Raw genomic sequence first — 19104 nt, 5'->3', positions numbered from 1 at the left:
ATCGTGGTTTGATTATTTTGCTTCGTTCCGCTTCTATCTGCTTCTACCTCTACGTGTTTTGCTTACGCGCTCTAAAGATATTGCGCTGAACTTATTTGTGCAGGTCTGCGTGACATATTTACCAGCAACGACTTCTTAAAGTAATTATCTCTATTACGCGCAAAGCATTTCATGCCAGGAACTAAAACCGAAGGTTTTCGGATGCCGATAATAAAATTTACTTTATGTTTTCGATAAAAAAAATTCTACTAGAAACGCAGGCAATATTAAGAGCTTCGAGGTATCTGGTTCTGAGATTTCATCGTGGTCATCTTGCAACCCGCTCCTCCCTGCGGCCAGACTGCAGGATTTGTTAATGGTGCCCGAAAGGTAGTTTGACAAAGCGTTTACGTCAGTGCGGAACTTCAAGAGGGAGCGTGCGGCCCCTAGATTACGGGCACGCGACGAGTGTGTCGTAGTCTTCTGCCGCAGCGAGAGATGGCGCGTCTAGCCAAGGTTAAAGACATGGTATCCATGTTTTCACGGCCGCCACGTCTGTGACACATCCGATAGGATAAACAACAGCACAGAAGAGGAAGTGTTGCCGCAGCTACTTTGGCGGGTGAAAAAAAAAGGGTCCGAGCGAAGATTCCAGTCTCACAAATGTCTCAGAAGCAACAGCTGCACAGATAAGTACGCAAGTTTTCCTCAATTACATGATGCCTGCAAATCTTCAGTGTCATTGCAAAAGGAGCACAAAAACTTTTAATGAACAAATGCTGTACCATTTGGTCTGCGAGGTAATCTTTGATGAATATGATGGCTTCAAATGTTTTGGACGAAGGCTAGGTTTTACTCGCTCTACGTAGTCCAATTGTTCAATCAGTATATACTTCGGCGGTGATCCTATCGTACAATGCTTTCCTTCGTATTGTTGCAAATATGCTCGAAAGCCTAAAGAGTTGCATCATTTTTGCGAATGGCAAGAAATTGTGTTAACATGTATGCTACAGGGCATCGTTCCACATAGAACGAGAAAGTTAGTGGCGGCAAATATTTACCCTCGGACATCTGTGCTTAAAAAAGTATGAACAGGAGTCAAGACGGAAACGTTCCGCACCGTTAAGGAGTTCTCGCGATGTGCTTCGCGCGCTGAGCTGGGAGGCGATAAACCACTGATGCCCAGTTTCTAGGCTCCAGAAAATTTTCGCGAATTGCCTGGAAGCGGCTCGTGAGACTACCCATTAGCAGAACCCCTTGCATGTATTGGACTTCATTTGCGCTGTCTAAGCGAAGATTTTTTTTACAGCGAAAGCTGTAATATCTTTGTGATAAACTGTTTAGGGGGTACATCGGCAGCTTCACGAGTTACGTTACGTGGGCTGCTTTCGTATTTCGCCTGAGTCAGGATGCGGCCGCCGTTGTCGAGTTCCATCCCCGATTTTATGATTGTCGATTGAAGGAAGTATTTAATGGAAAGTGCAGGGGCCTGTTCACTGTCTCAAGCAAAACCACATTCGCTGCCGCTTGCACACTGTAGGAAACTTACAAGAGATGTGAGAAGACTGCCTTACACTGTATCGTTTAAACTTTTCTTGCGAATTTTCTACTATAAAGAATACACAGCATTTGCGTATTCCAGTAATGATATTGGGAGAGCGTTGCGATGATCGAAGATCGACGGTCTTTGCTATCTGAACACAAAAGGTGCCCATTGGTGAGCATGCCATGTCGCAGCCATGCGACAAAGCCCTAGAAAGTATTGTTGAAAAAATGACACGTTTATATCAGGTCGAGAGAACACCATGGTGTTTATATCTTTCCAAATGAGCGTTGGTCCCAATCGGCGCAGCACGAAAGCTAGCCCTGCTAGCTCCACTGTGGAAGAAAGTACAGCATCGCGTTTATGAACAACGGTGCCGGCTGCGGCTAGACGCTCGGAATACGGCGTTTAAGGATACATATAAACAAACGTTTTGACAGGAGTTCACTCATTTTGCAGCGCACCTGTGATGTCTTCCCTTCATTAAGAAAAGAAAAGTACATCCTGGAAGAGAACGTGAAATATGAGGTGCCATTGCAAAGCTGATGTATTTTTAAAACACCACTATACGTACGTGTGGGAGTCAGCCTTCCTCTGTGGGTACGGGGCGACAGCGCCACTCACGGAAACGCCTTTAACGAAAACATTTCGAAATATTTTCCTCATTTCACACTGTAGCCACGAAGGCTTTCGTTAACAATCAGCGATCTCTTGCGAAATCTTGCGCTACACTTTCTAGCAAAAATTGACGTTAAACGTAGAAGGCCTAGATAGGATTGTAGCGAAGACAGCCGTCAAACAGCGCGATAAAGCAACCGCGCACAGTTGGTGATACTGACACAGACAACACCCCCGGCTGCCTTTCGTTCCGACGTCGGCGTGCACCACCTATGTTTGCGCTCAGGGTAGTGATCTAGCGGCGCCGTTAACTGCTTTGTGCTGTTTGACGACTGTCTTCAATGCAATCTTATCTAGAGTTTCCAGTTTGAACAGCGGTATCTGCGGGGAAATGCAGCGCACGCGGAAGCTTGTCTGATTTCACGAGGAGCTTGTTTGATTTGCAGAAGCAGACGCCAGATAGAGCGCCTTTTGGGAATAAGACTGCTCCGCAACAAACATTTACCGACACGCTTTAAACAGGTAACTTCTAAATGACGCAGCATACTTTGTCAACCGCTTCTTCAAAGAGTTCGCCAACTGCTAACGAACATCGCCTCAATGCCACTCTGTGAAGCGAGAGATGTATTTCGGAGAAGTTTGCTTATCTTCCTATGGGTCGCTCTCCCGCCCTGTTTCAATAGCGGGAGTGCTTCCTACACCCTAAATATTAATACACCTATATGGGAATAAAGGTGGAGTAACGTGCCCTGTACCGCACTCCCTTTCATAAAAAGACGTGGGCTAGAGGACAGCTTCCTGCCTTTTTACTCCCTTTTTTTACTTCTTTTACGCCGCTATGAAATGAGCTCTCATAGTTCTGAGTTCACTTGCAGGTCGTGCTCTGCCTTTGCTCTTGAAGCGAAGGCCTCGTAGCTTGAAGTTCAGATTAAAAAAAAAAAACCGTAAAATGCTTTTTTTTGTGTATTTTTATGCTGCATAACCGCAACATTTAAAGGTGCACTGAAGAGGAATCTGAACTCGTCTTTTTGCCGCGGGAACTCAATCTATACGTTCCGAGCATTCTTAGAAACTTCGATTTATTGCCCTGTGTGGCCGATTTCCGCAATTAAATCAAATTAACGCCCGGCTCCCGCCTTTTTTTTAAATTCTGCCTCGTACGGTGGGCGGAGTCGACCAACACGGGGAGTGCCTTTCACCCAGTCCCGTGGCGGCTTGCCGCTCTGCCATCAACGGAGTAATACGTAGTAGTCCGTAGAAGCAAATAGTCCGCGCGTATTTTTATTTATGCGGGCTTATTTTGCGGTTATATTATCTGCAAATGAAACTATTTATTCACGGAAACCTAAAAAAACAAAATGAAGCGAAAGCAAAGACTCCACGGAGCTAGCTGAAAGGCACTCCCCGCGTTGGTCGACTCCGCCCACCGTACGAGGCAGAATTAAAAAAAAAAGGCGGGAGCCGGGCGTTAATTCGATTTAATTAGGGAAATCGGCCACACAGGGCAATAAGTCGCAGTTCCTAAGAATGCTAGGAACGTGTAGATCGAGTTCCCGCGGCAAAAAGACGAGTTCAGATTCCTCTTGAGTGCACCTTTAACAACTCCCAGCCGGGGCAGCACGGCACAGTAGATCCACCACCTCTTGCATACTCCACAGATCGTTGCATGAATTAATGGCGAAATTTTCTTTATAAACCTTTTCGTGCGTTTTCGGCACGCGATGTGAACTTGGCTTCCAGTGACTGGTGAATAACCAAACTATCATTTTAATCTAAACTAGGAGCACTAGTTTCCAGTTCGAACAGAAACAGCTACATCAAAAGGCTTTATCCCTACGTTGTAGCATTTCTTGAATCTTGGCTTTGTGTAATCCCTTGGGCCACTAGCCAAAGTGCGAAGACAGCGATGTGTCTTTCAACCAGCTCTTTGTTTGCAGCGTGAGGTCAGTGTTTTTAAACATATCGAAGCAGCTGCCGTGCTTTAAAGGGTTTTGGAATGTGCCGTGCAAATCCTGTTTTAAAAACAGTAGCTATGAAATAGGACTACGGCTAGCTGCATTTTCTGCGTCAGCAGCAAAATAAAAACACACGAAAACAGATTGATGAAGGTGCAGACTAACTGCAGCAGCCTTGCTCTGATGACAGGTACATAATGACAAAATGTTTGATCCTGGGCTACCCTTATATGTGTTCTCGTTTCACAGCTGCCATGGTACTCCAGCGCCTTCGAGTGAAAGACGTCGTTGATTCATTCGGTGAGGAGCTGGTGCTATTCTTGACACCGGTTCCAGAAATATTATTGTGCTCTGAATGCACAAGTCTAGCGGAAGATATGAGAAGTGACTCCAGGGGGCACACGTTTTGCAACCCATGCCTCAGAAAGCTGGACAAAGGCGGGCGCTTTCGATGTAGGCGAGACGGAGCAACCGAGCTGATTCAAAAGGTGTGTTCTCTTTGGCGGTGTATCGTTTTTTGCTAAGGTGGCGCTGCCCCAAGCAGTCAAATTTTCTATTTTATTTATTTATATGAGTAAAATAAAAAAATATAACGATAACATATCGCCCCTTTGCTTAATTGGTGGCCATGGGCACGCGCACGAACTCCGAGAAAAACCGTACTTCACTAGGACAGATTCATACGTGAATGAATTTCATGGGAATCACTCAAAATTAAGAAAAACATGTATTCATAACTGATGACGTAGAATGTCTTGCTAGTATGCATGTGAAGCATTTTTTTTTCTTTCATAGCAATGCAGACTTACAAAGATAATATGTAAACGCATTGTGGATCACAAAGATTGTAGCAGTTTGCAAACATTGCTGTTACAAATTATTATTAGAGATAGTGTGTTAATAGGCAACAAATCATACAAGCGTGAGCGCTTTTACAGACATATTGTTGCGTGGCGGCCAGCCGAAGAATGAGGCGTGATGAACGATGAATAAGAGATGATTTAATGGCCGCTGGCCTAGCGCAAGCGCACCGTCCCGCGCCACTGCAAGCTTCGTCTTCGTAACATTACCCGTGGCCACCGAGCGATCGTCCCGAACGTAAACTGAAGAAGACATGGACGAAGGGATGCGTGATTCAGCAATGACTTCCAGGTCAGAAAACAAGTGGCAAGGTGATAAGTGCTGGCCGCCACTTTGAATGAGGGGATTGAAGAATCAGTCCAGGTCCACGAAACATCCGGGCCGTAGGGTGCCAGGAGCTGACGGCCAAGGTCCTTGGACACACCGAACGGCAAGGGCAGGGGGGCAGGGGGGCGGTGTCTTCACGTGTGGGTCTTGGGTCGGTCGGGTCATTACAGTGTTTTAGAAATGGGGGCCCAAGCGGCTTGGGGCTCCAAGAGAATTGCCGGCCGCAAGTGCGCATGCGCAGAACCCAAGCCAGTATTGGGTTCTTGCGTTCGCGTTAACCCAAGACCCAAAAATCGAGAACTAGCGTGGGCCCCCAAGCCGTCTTGGGTCACCCTCGCGAGGGACGAGGAATCGCGAGATAGCCAGGAGAGAGAATTAAGGGAGCAGACGACAATTCATCAATTTTTTCCTTCTCAAACCAGAACATTCTCCGAAAGATTAAGATCGCGGCAACGTCGTCAGCTCATCGTGTCTTGTGGTCCGGGCGGGGCACAGGGCTGGGGTAAGCGGCGAGGTCGGTTCAGGTCGGGCGGGCTGGGGCACGGCTGGGCGGCGCGGACTAGGTACTCACGGCCGACGTCCACGGGAGGCGCAGGACGCCGGGACCAGGATTACGATGAAGGGACCCCAGCGCTTCACACCAAATATTTCGTGGCGGCCAGCCAAACAATGAGGCGTGATGAACGATGGATAAGAGATGATTTAATGGCCGCTGGCCTAGCGCGAGCACTCCATCCCGCGCCGCTGCCAGCTCCGTCTCCTTCGTAACAATATAGGCAGATGCACTTACCATTTACCGGTATGTCGGCATAGGAAGGAATACATGAGACTGAATTAGAGCGATAGGGAGAAGGTGCCGTTGCGATAGACGTCACTATTCGTACTATCGCAGCCTTTTCAGCTGATACATCTGCTTAAATGGCGTGCCTTGGAAGCAACCACTGTAAAATATATTCTAAGCACAGCGAATAATTTCTGAAATAGGCTGCATGAGCCCCGTCGACTGTTTGTAAAGAAGATTCAGTGTTAAACAAAATAGTTATCACTTTAGAAAAATTCAATGTATGTAGCTTTTTGGCTGTGCAATATTCAAGACGGGGCGGAAGCTTCTTTTAATTGTGTTTTGAAACTTTTGTAACAGACTGGAAGAAGGAACTAGCCGCCGTGTGGCGCATTTTCGTTTTCTTAAAACTTTATTGCAGCCATTCAATTTAAGAAGGGCTCGGCTGAATATAGTATGATAACTGACCATAACGTACATGTATACGCACAGCGAAAGGTGTGGCGTTTGCAGGCTTCCAAACCTTACATGGTTGCGCAGACGGTTGTCGAAAATATTATTAGTGAAGTTTTTACAGACATGGTATGTGTTATGTCCATGTCCCCACTCCATAACTGTGTCGTATGCCGCAACTGGCACAGGACAATGTTTATTGTGCAGATATAAAGATGCCTTTGTACTCCAGCTGGCGTAGTTGAGGCTCATGGCGAAGATCATGATGGCTATGATGTAGTCTGTAGGGTTTTAACGTTATAAAGCTCTACATGAATACTGGAACGCCGTAGTGTAAGGCTGCCATAAATTTCAGGTACCTGGTTTTCCGAAAGTGCACCAACTCCACAGAGCACATCTATTTTTTTTATTTTGCCCCATTAAAATGGTAGCGTCATGGCTGGGATTCGATCCGGCTATCTTGGGCTCAGCACCCGGAAGCCATGGCCGCTATTTCGCCGCAGGAGATCAATGACCCTTTGGGTTTCTGTGCTCAGTAAAACATGAAAGAATACGTAGGAACTAAAATGGGAACCAAACATGCGGGTGGGTTGCGCTGCTTTGGAGAAGTGGGGTTTTGTGACCTTAGACCCCGTAAACCAAACCAAACATTTCTTCCGCCGTAAACGAGCATGAGATACATTCTTGAACTTCAACTATTACCTTAACATCAAATAGCCGTCGGGACACTATTTGCGGTTTTGAGAGCCAGCGGATTAGGCTGTACTCTGATCCAGGAACGCAACAGATTTTCAGGTGCGCTGCAGAGCAATGGTTTGCTAAGAAATAGTCCCAGGAGATTTCGCCTGCACAAATATGTTGGAAGCGAGGCAAATTGTTTGCATCGATTCGCATGGGCAAACATAAAGTGAACTCTGCTGGTACAGGTGGGAAATTAGCGTATCTTAGACTGCAACAGCTTGCTAAACAGCGGAATCTCCATTTTGCGCCTGTTTTGGTACCTCTGTCTGGAAGTGTCTTGAAGACACAGTTGAAAAGTAATTCAAATAGTTATGGGAGAACAACCAATCGTTCTTGAGAGATGCCTTGAGGTCATTGTACTATGTATAAGTTTTACAAACCCCAATTCACTGCCCACCACTGTAGGCCACCTCACTATTTCAAAAGCTGAAGGCTGCTGGAATCACTGATACATGAACCATAATAATGCTTTTACTACAAAGAAGGGGCAATAATGTCAGCTTTGGGAATATGTACAAAAGTTATTTCAATCTACTTACGCTTTAAGCTATACTGCACAAGAGTGCAAAACTTAGGGAGTTGGAGTGTTTGCATTCCGAAAAAACAGCGCCATAAAGATGACGACGACATGAAACCAACATGCAACCACTCCAATCGCCCCGTTTTAACATCCCTGTACTATACCTTCCTCTTATAACAGGCTCGTTTTCCTATTCTAAAAAAAGTGCTTGTGTCTCCCCTTTCCTTCGTCGTCGTCGTCTTACTTGCGCTGGTTTTCCAACAAGCAAAGCTGCACTAATTTCTCTGGTAGATGACGCCCTGCAACGCCAACTACAGAAAGGTTCTGGAATTTGAAGTAAAATGCCCGAAGGAAAATTCTGGGTGCCGTTTCCGTGGAAAACTACGGGAACTCAAAGTAAGTACCCATAAATCCATCCTCGTCGCCTTAAATTTTGAAGCTGTATTTCTTTTTCTAGTAGAAAACGTTTACCCTCTTTTGCTGGTATGTAGGGAACGTGGAACGAACGGTGAAAAGGATTAAAATGTCAAGGACAAGCCGAGTTTCTTTTAAATCAATTCTCACATTTGTACACACATGGTTGGATCCATAGCCTTTAGGTCTAGTAATGGGGCCAAATGCTAAAGAAGCACAATAATACTGGCAGACCTTATGATGACAGCACAAAATCACAGCAGGCTTCAGTAATGCACAAAGAAATGTTGGAGTGCTGAAATACAGAACTATGGGGTTTGGTCGATTAGATCACAAAACAGTCAGCTGTAAACAAAATTTTGAAATAAAATCACAGGATTTTGTTCAATGTTACATTCCCATTGAAACTGGCAGAGCATGTTTTCTTTTTCTCTTACTTCATTTGGGAGTTGATTCAACCCATGGGCTTCGGTATTTATAGGAGTCTCTGGCCGTACGTCTTAAGACAGGGTTGGAAGGTAAATAGATTATTAGCTACAGCTGTTGTTTGTTTCATTAGTAACCTAAATTAACTAAGGGGCAGGGGGCTGTTAGATCTTATTATAGGATTTACTATTTCAGCTACCTTCAGTTTGTGTGCCTGTGATACTTGTATGCGAAGCTGCTGAAAAAGTGGCCGACTGGGCGAGGTACCCTTTGAATAAGGTATTACAGAAATAGCTCGTTTTTGAAGGCAAGAAATGGGGTAAATGTATGTTATATATGTACTGCACCATGCAGAAAGGCAATAGGATAATTGGCTGTGCACAAAGGCGAAATACGGAATGTGTAAATCTGGAAGACCAAACCAGTCTCCGGACCTTACCAAAACATGACAGTCGTACGCTAATATGGAGCAGACGTCACAAATCTGTCTTTTCGAGAGCATATCAGACGCGACCAGGACACCAAAGTAATTGTATTGGGCAACGCTCAGCACATTCGTATTTTTGATAAATAGTGTTATGTGCTCGAAATTTATATTTTTTCTGCGCGAGTGGAACACGGTGCACTTTATATTCTGTGTATTAAGAGATAGCCGAATATTTATAAACCACAGGAAAACAAAACTAACTTCTTCAATAATTTTACATTTTAGTTCCCCTAAATTATCCCTTGTAAAGAATAATGCAGTGCCATCGGCAAATCTTAGCTTTTAAATATTTCAGCGTTGGTGGAAGATCATTAATAAAGCCGAGTTTATAATAAACAACGTGAAATGCATACCGCAAAAAATTTCTCTCGTTCTCCTTTTCCCATTGCACCTCTTTTAAGGACCACCTGCCATCCTGCAAACCACGCAAACTGAAAGTCTGTACGCAGTGCTTTAATGTGCTTGGTGACGAAAGTTTGGCTGCGCATGTACAGGATTCTTGCCCGAAAAGAATCATCAGTTGCAAGTATTGCCAACAGGGCATAGAAGCCTGGAAAATAAATGTGAGTCACGTCTTTGTCAGTAGCATGGTCTATGTGTCACCAACCTGACAATTACATTGCTAAGAAAAGGCCCAGTTCTGCCAGGTTTTTCAAAGCACGTTTCCTGTTCTGAGGGATATTTACATGCCGGGTAGCATCTATTTTGGGTCCCTTGAAATGGAACTGAGCGCTCTTTTTATTCATTTCCTTAATTATACCAACTATGGGTAAAATGTCCAATGCATGGCCACTTTAGAAAGCGTTTGTAACGCTGTTTTCCGAGTTTGGAAAAATCAGGATTTCAAAGTCGTTTAAATTTTGCCTTGGATCACGAGAAAAAAATGTTAGTTAAAGTATAACAGCGGGGATAGTAGGTTTCTAACATGAGCACAAATGGCCTGGCAAATTCATCACTACGCCGGATATTTCTGTAACAGGTCCACCTCCAGCAATGTGACAGCAGGCCGGCAATCTGTGGGTACTGCAAGAAGACTGTTGAGTCTTACATAAAGGTAAGCTCATTACTAAACAAATAGATAATACGTAGGAAGTCCATGCTTGTCACTGTTATCAGAACTATCCTTGTCCTTCAGCGCAGTTTTTCTTTCTTGGGGCAGGATGTACAAATGGTGCTAATAGTTCTAGCATGCGGAAAAGGCGGCTTTTCGGCGTAGATATGTTCTTTAACGATGACATCACTTTACCATGACAAATTTGCATGTCAGTCTCACTTTCCAATGCACAGTCCCGAGCCAACCATGGCAACTGCACCCATTTCACCCACGCAATTCATTGGAGAACAGCACGGGCGCAATTCGTTGGAGAATTGCATCACGCCCTTCACATTATCGCTATTGTTAAATAAAGTGTTTGCGGTGACTTTTTTTAGAAAATTTTCCCTTCAAATTGCAAGTTTTCTGTTTTTCATGTTCTACCCATGGATCCAGTTCTATTCGAGGGATCAGGCATTCTGGGCATTAATGAAACTCAACGTTTTCTCTGCCTGCGGCGTTGACGTTAATTCAGAATTCTTAATTATTCTGAATTCGTCCTGTTCCATAATCCTACTAAATTGTTTGATCGTCCTCTTGAAACAGGTTGTATTGCCAGTGAATGGAAGGCTGCGAACCTGATTCCTCTGCAAAAGTCTGGGAATAAACATTGCCCTCACAACTTTCGTCCTATATTGCTCACTGGCGTTGCGTGTAAAATCATGGAATATGCTATGCACTTCCAGCTCATTTATTTTTTAGAATCAAATTCTTTTCACAGCAGAGCCCAGTATAAATTCCTGAAGTCATTTTTAGGCGAAGCTCAGCTAATATGTTACACGCCCAACCTAAATTGCAACATTGATCGCAGGTCTCAGGCAGACTGCATATTTTTTACTTTTCCAAAGTGTTTGACAAAGTCTCTCACTAGCTTCTCTTTTTTAAATTAAGTGATCTTAACCTACATCCTAAGGTACTTCCATGGCTGAACCGTTTTCTGTCAATCCGCTCACAGTTCGCAACAGCGAACAACTTTGATTCAAAATTCCTGATTATTGCAAAGTCGTCCTGTTCCATAATGCTTATTAAATTGTATGACCAGTCCCTTGAGGCAGGTTGTATTCGCAGTGATGGGAAAGATGATACTATGATTTCTCTGCATAAGTCTGGAAATAAAGATTGCCCAAGATACCTTCGCACCAATTGCTCCTTAGTACTCCATATCCAGTATGCCGTATCATATACTCCTATCTTATTACCTTTATCAGCTTAAACTCGCATGCATTCCGTAACTCATTTTTCTGCGAAACTCACCTAATAATTTTCGCATATGACCTTCATTGTATCCTTGATTGCGCGTGTGATATTTTCTCTAACAGTGCATATTTTTTGTATTTACAAAGAGTTCGACAAGTTCTCTCAAAAGTTTATCTCTCTTAAGTAATCTGAATATAGACCCTAAGGCACTTGCATGGCCGAACTGCTTTCTTTCAAACCGTTGACAATTCGTACCCGCGAACAACTTTGATTCACAGTGTACACACCATCCACTGCACACAGGGCTTAGAGCAGCATGGGGCAATTGGTGCTAAGTTGGCCTTATTTTTAGATGACGTCACGCAACAAAATAAATCAGTTACCACTCCCCTCGGCGCTTCCTCCTCACATTGCTCCGGTACGGACACTTGGGTGTGAAGGAAACGAACAAGCAAATGCGAGCAGGGTGAGAGGGGGCCAGCTTGCGGTCGAGAAAAAGAGAGCACCTGGCGAGCAGTGCTTGAGAGGTTGTGCTGGTAGCCGCGAGCATGACAGCCACGGATGTGAGTAACGTTGCATAAGAAAGCCGGTATTCCCCATCAGACAGTGCTGCTGTAATTGCTGATCACGTGACTACGTGTTTTTGTGAATATTTCTGAGCTTTCTAGAAGTTCGCTTAATGCTAGTCGCACAAAGAAATGCATGAATGCGGTGCTGCAAACTGAACTTGTTTACTCCAGCTCAAGAATGACCATCTTCCTGCGTGCCCCGCTGTACCGATGGCTTGCTCTTTCAAGGAACTTGGCTGCAAATTTATGGTAAAGGAAAAATCGCTGCTCTGTTAAAGTCGCTATAGACGAAACACTGCTCTGTCAAAAATAAATAATTGAGTGGTTTCGCGCTGCTGCCTTTTTGATACAGGGCACGAAGACACGGTACGAGGAGCACATGAAAAGCGAGAATCACGTGGAGCTTTTGGCGAAAGCTATTACGGAACTAAAGGTAAGAAAGGGATAAGTATGCCTCCAGTACCAGTATCAGTTTTCTTGAATATCATTTAAAGGCACTTTCTAGCAACGCGTGTACAGTAGCCTTGAGTAAAGTTGGTATAATAAGTGGGAAAAAAAGTAAAAGAATGCCGGCAAAACTGACAAACCATGTGACGTCAGTGTGAATTCTGGCTTTGGAGCTCAATGAAACACGATATTTCAGCTAGTGAGCTTATGGTTAACTGGTGTGCCACTGTCCTGGGATCGCAGGTACTGCCACCTGTGGAATTTGTGCGATCCAGGTTGCTCTTCCCGAGCAACCTCTCGCGATCAATCATTAATATAACCGCCAGCTGCTAGGTCTCGCTTGGACGCCATTTTTTATGGGTGTCATCTTGTGTCACACACGCACACAGTGTATGGTTTACACCTTTAAACAAATATTCTCAAGGATGGCACCCAAAATGTAAACACAGTAAAGATCTACTTAGCTGTTGCTTTGGCTGAAAAAACAAATTATGCTAGGAATGAAGCGCAGCTTAGATACTTTCTTTCCTGCCACACTGGGAAAGTACGTAGTAGCTCACCTTTGAATGTTTGAACGGTTGCTGCGTATAATAGTGCCACTTGACGAAAACATTAGCACAATGGCTAAAAATTCACCAGCAGAATTTCTAAAGGGCAGGATGAGAAAAATTCGTTCACACGAAGGAATTGTGTCATTGACGGAATGTTTTTGTTTCGTACAGAATCCACACCAACAGAACAAGATTTTGTCCGCGGAAGTTACTGATTTAAAGAGGCGTCTGAATGCTTTACAGGTACGCTGACCGTAAGTAAGGAGATCAGAGAGTTTAATTTCAAAAAAAGAGAACTCCTTTTGCACTCGCAATTCTTTAGACAAATCTATATTCTAGGGGAAGCGAACACTGTTTAAGTTTAAGCGATTCTTCATTAAAAATCTCAAATCGTTGCGCAAGGGTATGAACATTCAAGACGCATGTAGAACCAAGACCGTGATCCCTAAGGCTGTTCTGGTTTTCTTATGTTACTGCGTGAAAAATGATTGTTGTGTCTTTAAAGGACTTTCATATTTTGATAAGCTGAACATTCTAGACTGATATATAATAAAGACACATGGGACGATAAAGGTTTTAATTTCTTTTGCGCTATAAAAGCAAATAAAAGCAATGCTTAGTGGAGGCGCTAGACGACAATCAAAGTCGTTCTCTTTTCAACTTAAGCAAGTATACACCCTTATACTCTGACGACCTCAAATAACAGTTTCGCTGTGCTGCAATGTATTGAAGTAAAAAGGAGCTTTCGGAGGAGTGTCTTGGTGCGCATTTAAGCAAAGTATTCCCTCTGTTGATGCTGCACTTTATCACCGCTACTGCTCCAGTAAACACAGGTCACAGCGCAAAGAAGAGCAGATAAGAAGTTGATACTCGGAACAACCAGGCCTGGCACTGAAGGGTATCGAAATTTGCGCCTGGCTGGTGATGTGCCTGAGGCAAAAGTGAGCCTATACCTACAGGAGCTCGTGCTGGGACTTTTGGGTGAATGTTTGAACCAGTGAAACTCCGCCCCTGGGCACACGATCCCGCCAGGAGATAAAGTTCGATACCCAGCACTCTCAGGCTTTTTCCCGTTTTAACTCCTGCAAGGCCACTCTTTGGCATGGCTTCAAAAAGGCAGGGTTTATGAGCGCTAGTTTCTTGATTGCTTTTTTTAGTCGAATAACTATAAGCAGTTATCCATCGGGCTGTGTGAGCTGATGTTTACTCCTATGCGCTCTTTGGTTTTCCCAGGAATCTCAAGTTGCAGCTTTGAAGAAGCAGAAAGAATCGGATGAAAGGATTAGGTCTCTAGAAGCCGAGAATGCCGCCCTTCGGCACCCACTTGTCAGGCTTCTGGATGAAATAGCCCAACTGAAGTGAAACATAAGCCTCCGCTTTCTGTGCTTCGAACTATTTGTTTTTATTTTCTCATTTAATGGTTTAATATCTTGCACTATATAAATATTTGCACATGCTTCGGAAGTGAATTTTTTGTGGTGACAGAGCCCTTAATAAAACCAGAAATATCGGTCCTTTCCAAATGCTGGAAATGCGTTTATGATCTAAGCTGCTCCCCTTCACAATTCTTCTTTGACTTCGGAATATATATAAACTTATTATTGAGTCTTTTAGCTTTGCATTAGCTTTCACTCTTTATGAACATTCATTAATTAAATATTGCTAGAATGCTACTTCCTTCCTTCCTGCTTTCTATGTGAAGCCTAAAAGATGTGAAAATATTTTCATTCTTGAAAACCAAGGAACATCCAAAGAGCATGAGTTTGATACGATTAAAACCGCTTTGCTTACATAACAAGAAACAATCTATCTGACTAATTATTTGACTGAATCGGACAATCAGAGACATTAATTGCATCACATGCATTTACAATCAGGTTGTGTTTGAGGGAAACGTTTTAACACGAGGAATAATCATTAGCATTTGTCGGTAGAGAAGTGAAAAATTTCTGGTATTTCTTTGCATGCACTGCTTTTAATACAAATTTGCTAGAAAGTGTGGTGTTCTGGCCCGTGAAAATGAAATGTCCCAGTAAACTCGAGTGTCATTTTGTTGAACCTGTACGGAAAATAGCTACCTAGTATATTAAGTAGATTGACACTAAGTCCACAAGTTAGCTTGTAATATAAATAATTTTTGATGACTTAGGTAGCGGGCAGTTTCTTGTTTTTGTATTTATGAGTGAAGGGAAAGAATCAACTTTAACAAGAGAACAGCTCCTTAACTTTTCATATAGCCGCCTCGACCTGAAGATATTGATACACATATGTTGTTGGGAAGATATTGTTTTCACTCGTTTGTACGCAGTGTACTCAGTAGTAAGTACTAGATCGAGGAAATATTTCTGGAACAAAGCGAATAATTGACTTAAGTGCTCAAGTATTCTTGCCCGCTAGTCGAAAAGAAAGCAAGCTTAAACCCAAAACAAAAATTTAATCTGTAGTGTCAAGTATGTCCAGTTGATGAGTAGGGTTTTTACAGCAATTGGCTTTCAATGACCTTATTCCAATCTTCACTTTGCATTGTGCGCGAAGTGTAAAACAAAGTTGATAACAGAATGTTCAAGTACTGAATATTAAAAGCGCGTTGAATTGAATTTATTCCACTGCTAATTTTAATAGCAAGTTGGAAATTTTTGGGGTTAAAATGTTACTCGGAGACTTAGTCATTGTGGTTTAAACAAAATAACTCCCAAAATAATCAAGTATTATTGCAGAGGTGTTTAAGACAATTACAGGAACATTCTACACAGGATAGGCGAATATGCAACCTTGTGCGATACGAGCAAAATTATGAGTTTGTAACAGTAATTTCGTATTAATGATTGGGCAGTCTATTCAAAACGCTTCAGTCTATAGCACCAAAAGTTGCCTGTCAAAATAATTTTTCCTCGAAAGATACGTTTTGAGTCATATAGCTGCATTTTAATCAAGAAGAGGATTGAGAACAGACATTAATAAATGCTCCAAGTGCTTTTTTTTCTGTGATCTTTTGATATAGTTCTTAACAATGTTTAAATAATATTATTTCGTTACGAGCAGCAAGCAATGGAACCTCATAGATTTTCACATCTTTTCATTCTTATTTTCAGCTATAAGGGCAAAATTATTGCAGTTATATATGCTTTTTGTGGCTACTGTAAACATTTTTAGACGGCCTGTGACTAGTACGTTTCACTAAAAATGTTACATCTACAAAATTGGGCTATACTTCAGAAAACACAACGCGACTTTGTGATAAACTTGTTTAGCTGTGTATTCGACCGTAAATTTTGTACTCACAGGCCCTAAGTAAAAATATAAACTTAACGCACTTCAGATTTTTGTTACGTTGATCTTGTGCAAAGATTCAGTTGTGCGGGTTCTTATTTTACGCCCGAAAGAACTTTGAAGTATAGCGCCGGCACCGCAAGGCTATATCGCCCTTTACTGCCAATGTAGTGCATGGCACGCTCTTACATATTCCAAAGAGGGACATACCGGAACGCGTATCGTCCTCTCGGAGGACATCTGGTTCTGGTATGCAAGTTCAGAGCTTCCAAAATTCGTTGCTTCTTTTCCAAGCAACTAAAGATGCTATGATTCATGATAGGATCGATGATGAATGAGATTTTTTATGGCGCAAGGGGAGCTGTGGTCAAAGAGTGCCATGGCACAAGGTGTTTTTCTGTACCTCAAGGTGGGGTCAACGACCCATTTCCCAAGCGTTTCACCCTAAAGAAGCCGAGCATCAGGCCAGGGGAAAGCTTGTACCCATTGTATTACCGGTGGGTACCCTGTGGCAGCGGAGACCGTACCCCCCCCCCCCCCCCCCCCCGCACTTCCTACATGAGAGGCAGGAGCCGAAACCACTAGGCTAACGCTGCGGTGTAGCAGGATCGAGCTTGGATGATGCTTTCTGGCCATGTGATCTGGAGCCTCCAGAGGTTTATTTTTGAAGTAGATTCTAAAGGGAGTTAAGGGCTGCACGTGGAAACGACAGGTAAAAGCAATCCTCGAACTGAGCGTCACTAGTGAAGGCTGTGCCTGTGGACGAAACACGGCTATTAAAACGCTTTCAAAAGTGCAGATATACAAGTTTTAGGATTAATTCAGCGTTTCTTAATATACACTACAAACAACATAGGCCCTAACGCAGGTCTCCAGCGGTACCGCTGAAGATACAGCAGTATAGTTTTATAAGAAACCAATAAAATACTTGTTATTTAGATCCCTGCTGATCAAATTGAAGCCAGTTACGAGAAAAAGTACAGAGGTTAAGTAAAGACAATTTATAAAATAGCCAGACATCAGGTATTAAAACAAGCGCCTTTCTGAAGCCTATGAAAATACAGTCAATTTGTTCACCAAGGTCACGTTATGAAAAATAGCGTTGTTAAAATATAAGATCCACGTGTAACCGGGATGTCTACTTAAAACCTGCTCCGCTCGACAAAAGAATTGATTTGGGGCCGAATTCTTCATCGTCGCGTTATAAACTGTGTTCAAGAACTTTACAACTAACACTTCTAAGTAAAACCAGCCTGGAAGTAGCAGTTATTTTTGGAGAACTGCGGTAAACAGGTACTATGTTCGCGTGTTTCATTCCTGGGGTATTGTTCCCGTGTGCAACGATTCTGAGCTGGAAGTTGGAAGTACAACCAAATAATGAGCTATCATTTCAGCAGTGTTGAAGGAGATGTTACGGAACGACGTCAGGCCCATGAAAAAAAAACCCTTTTAAGTTACTCAGCAAGCTTAACACGGCAATTGCGCTAAAAATGACACGGACGAGTAGAGGACAAGGACGTCCTTCTCCTCTTAACACGTGCCCTCTTAACGTGCCCTCTTAACACGGCAATGTATGTAATATTGAGATCTGGAATCGCCCTCTGCAGATAGTCACCATTTATGAGTACTCATGAGGTTAATTCGCTAAGAAAACTAACTCGAAGTACCCATCAAGATGCCTTAATATAATCATCAGTAATTGGTTAAGTGCCATTATTTAGTTCCGGAATGTCGACTGATTCAAGGCCATTTACTTTTAAACAAAATTTCAGAGTTCATGGGCAAAACTCCGTACTTGATGACCTAAGGTATTCAGGTAGATCTATTTCGTAGACTTCCTTTTTATGTGCGTTTCTGTACTAAAGCTTCGTACCCTTTCAAAAATTTTCAGTACCCTGCATTTCCTGTATCTGCTTAGAGAATACGTTATTTCTTAATTGATAGGTTAGTTTCCCAAGCGGTGCACTACTTGGCCGTGGACCAATTTTCTGATATGTGTTGGAAAGTATTAATCGATGAACTGAAGCTTCTCCGCACGACGCATTAGTAGATTAAATATTTTTTACAAATTCAAAACCTGTGCAAAGACAGCAACCTGATTAGTTAGTGAGGCACAATCACCTATATCATAAAAGAAAATTTTCTTGGCACTTCTGTGTGGAACTGAAAACGGGATCAGTGGCACGTAAGCAAGAACACTGTCGTGGCCACTGACACCCGAAATTATATAGCTAGCGCCAACAAGTGACCCACAGTTAGAAAGAAGCAAATTTAAAACAGACGTGGACCCATGATTTATCCTCGTTCACTCCGTAACCAACTGATACCGGTGGTTTGCATTAATCAAGTTGTGGAAAGCAACGCACAGCATCAATAGGTTGGTGAATATTGATTTGCTGTCGAACACTATAACGTCAAACTACTTACAATCACTTCGAATGGCATGGACTTTATTAAAACAAATTTATCAATTCATTAGGCTTGATACTAAGGTGTCGAGGCAACATAGTGGTGATCGGTTTATGGCCGTCGCCTAATAATCATGGGAACGGTCAATGCTTTTCAAAGAGCACAATAGAGCTCTTTTTAAGGTGCACGGTAAAAAAGTAAAGAAAATTTTCTAACCTTCATCATCGAAAAGCCTTGTTAAAAGAGCAGTTTTCACCCGCCGAAACCACAGTTCTTCTGGATTTGGTGGAACGCCTTCTCAAAGCAGAGTCAGTAATGACCAGTGCTTCCCAACGCTAAACAAAGCAGTTGCTGTTCTGATCAGTGCAATTTCAGCACGATGAAATGTGTGCCCGGGCGGCTCAGAGTCAGCCATCATGGTTCAAGCAAAACTTTTGCAGTATATCCGAGGCAATTATAGCAA

At 43.0% G+C, this 19104-nt stretch overlaps 1 protein-coding gene across 2 annotated transcripts; it reads left to right on the top strand.

The window, feature by feature from the left end:
* Positions 1–457: 457 nt before the first annotated feature.
* Positions 458–15942, top strand: LOC149329841 (TNF receptor-associated factor 6-like). 2 transcript variants are annotated; one of them, XM_089560558.1, is made up of 9 exons: positions 533–672; positions 4345–4583; positions 8070–8174; positions 9507–9668; positions 10085–10159; positions 12136–12213; positions 12317–12397; positions 13134–13205; positions 14196–15942. In XM_089560558.1, exons 2-9 carry the CDS (start codon positions 4350–4352, stop codon positions 14322–14324), a joined length of 936 nt encoding a protein of 311 aa, XP_089416684.1. In that variant the 5' UTR covers positions 533–672; positions 4345–4349; the 3' UTR covers positions 14325–15942. The 2 variants fall into 2 exon arrangements, with proteins under 2 accessions (XP_089416686.1, XP_089416684.1); XM_089560560.1 differs by lacking the exon at positions 8070–8174 and having other exon boundaries at positions 458–672.
* The last annotated feature ends 3162 nt before the right edge of the window (positions 15943–19104 follow it).

This window comes from Amblyomma mixtum, chromosome 9 (genome assembly GCF_055824585.1).
Source record: "Amblyomma mixtum isolate Tamu chromosome 9, ASM5582458v1, whole genome shotgun sequence".
In the NCBI taxonomy this organism is placed as follows: domain Eukaryota; kingdom Metazoa; phylum Arthropoda; class Arachnida; order Ixodida; family Ixodidae; genus Amblyomma; species Amblyomma mixtum.
This window is presented reverse-complemented; position numbering and strand designations above follow the sequence as displayed.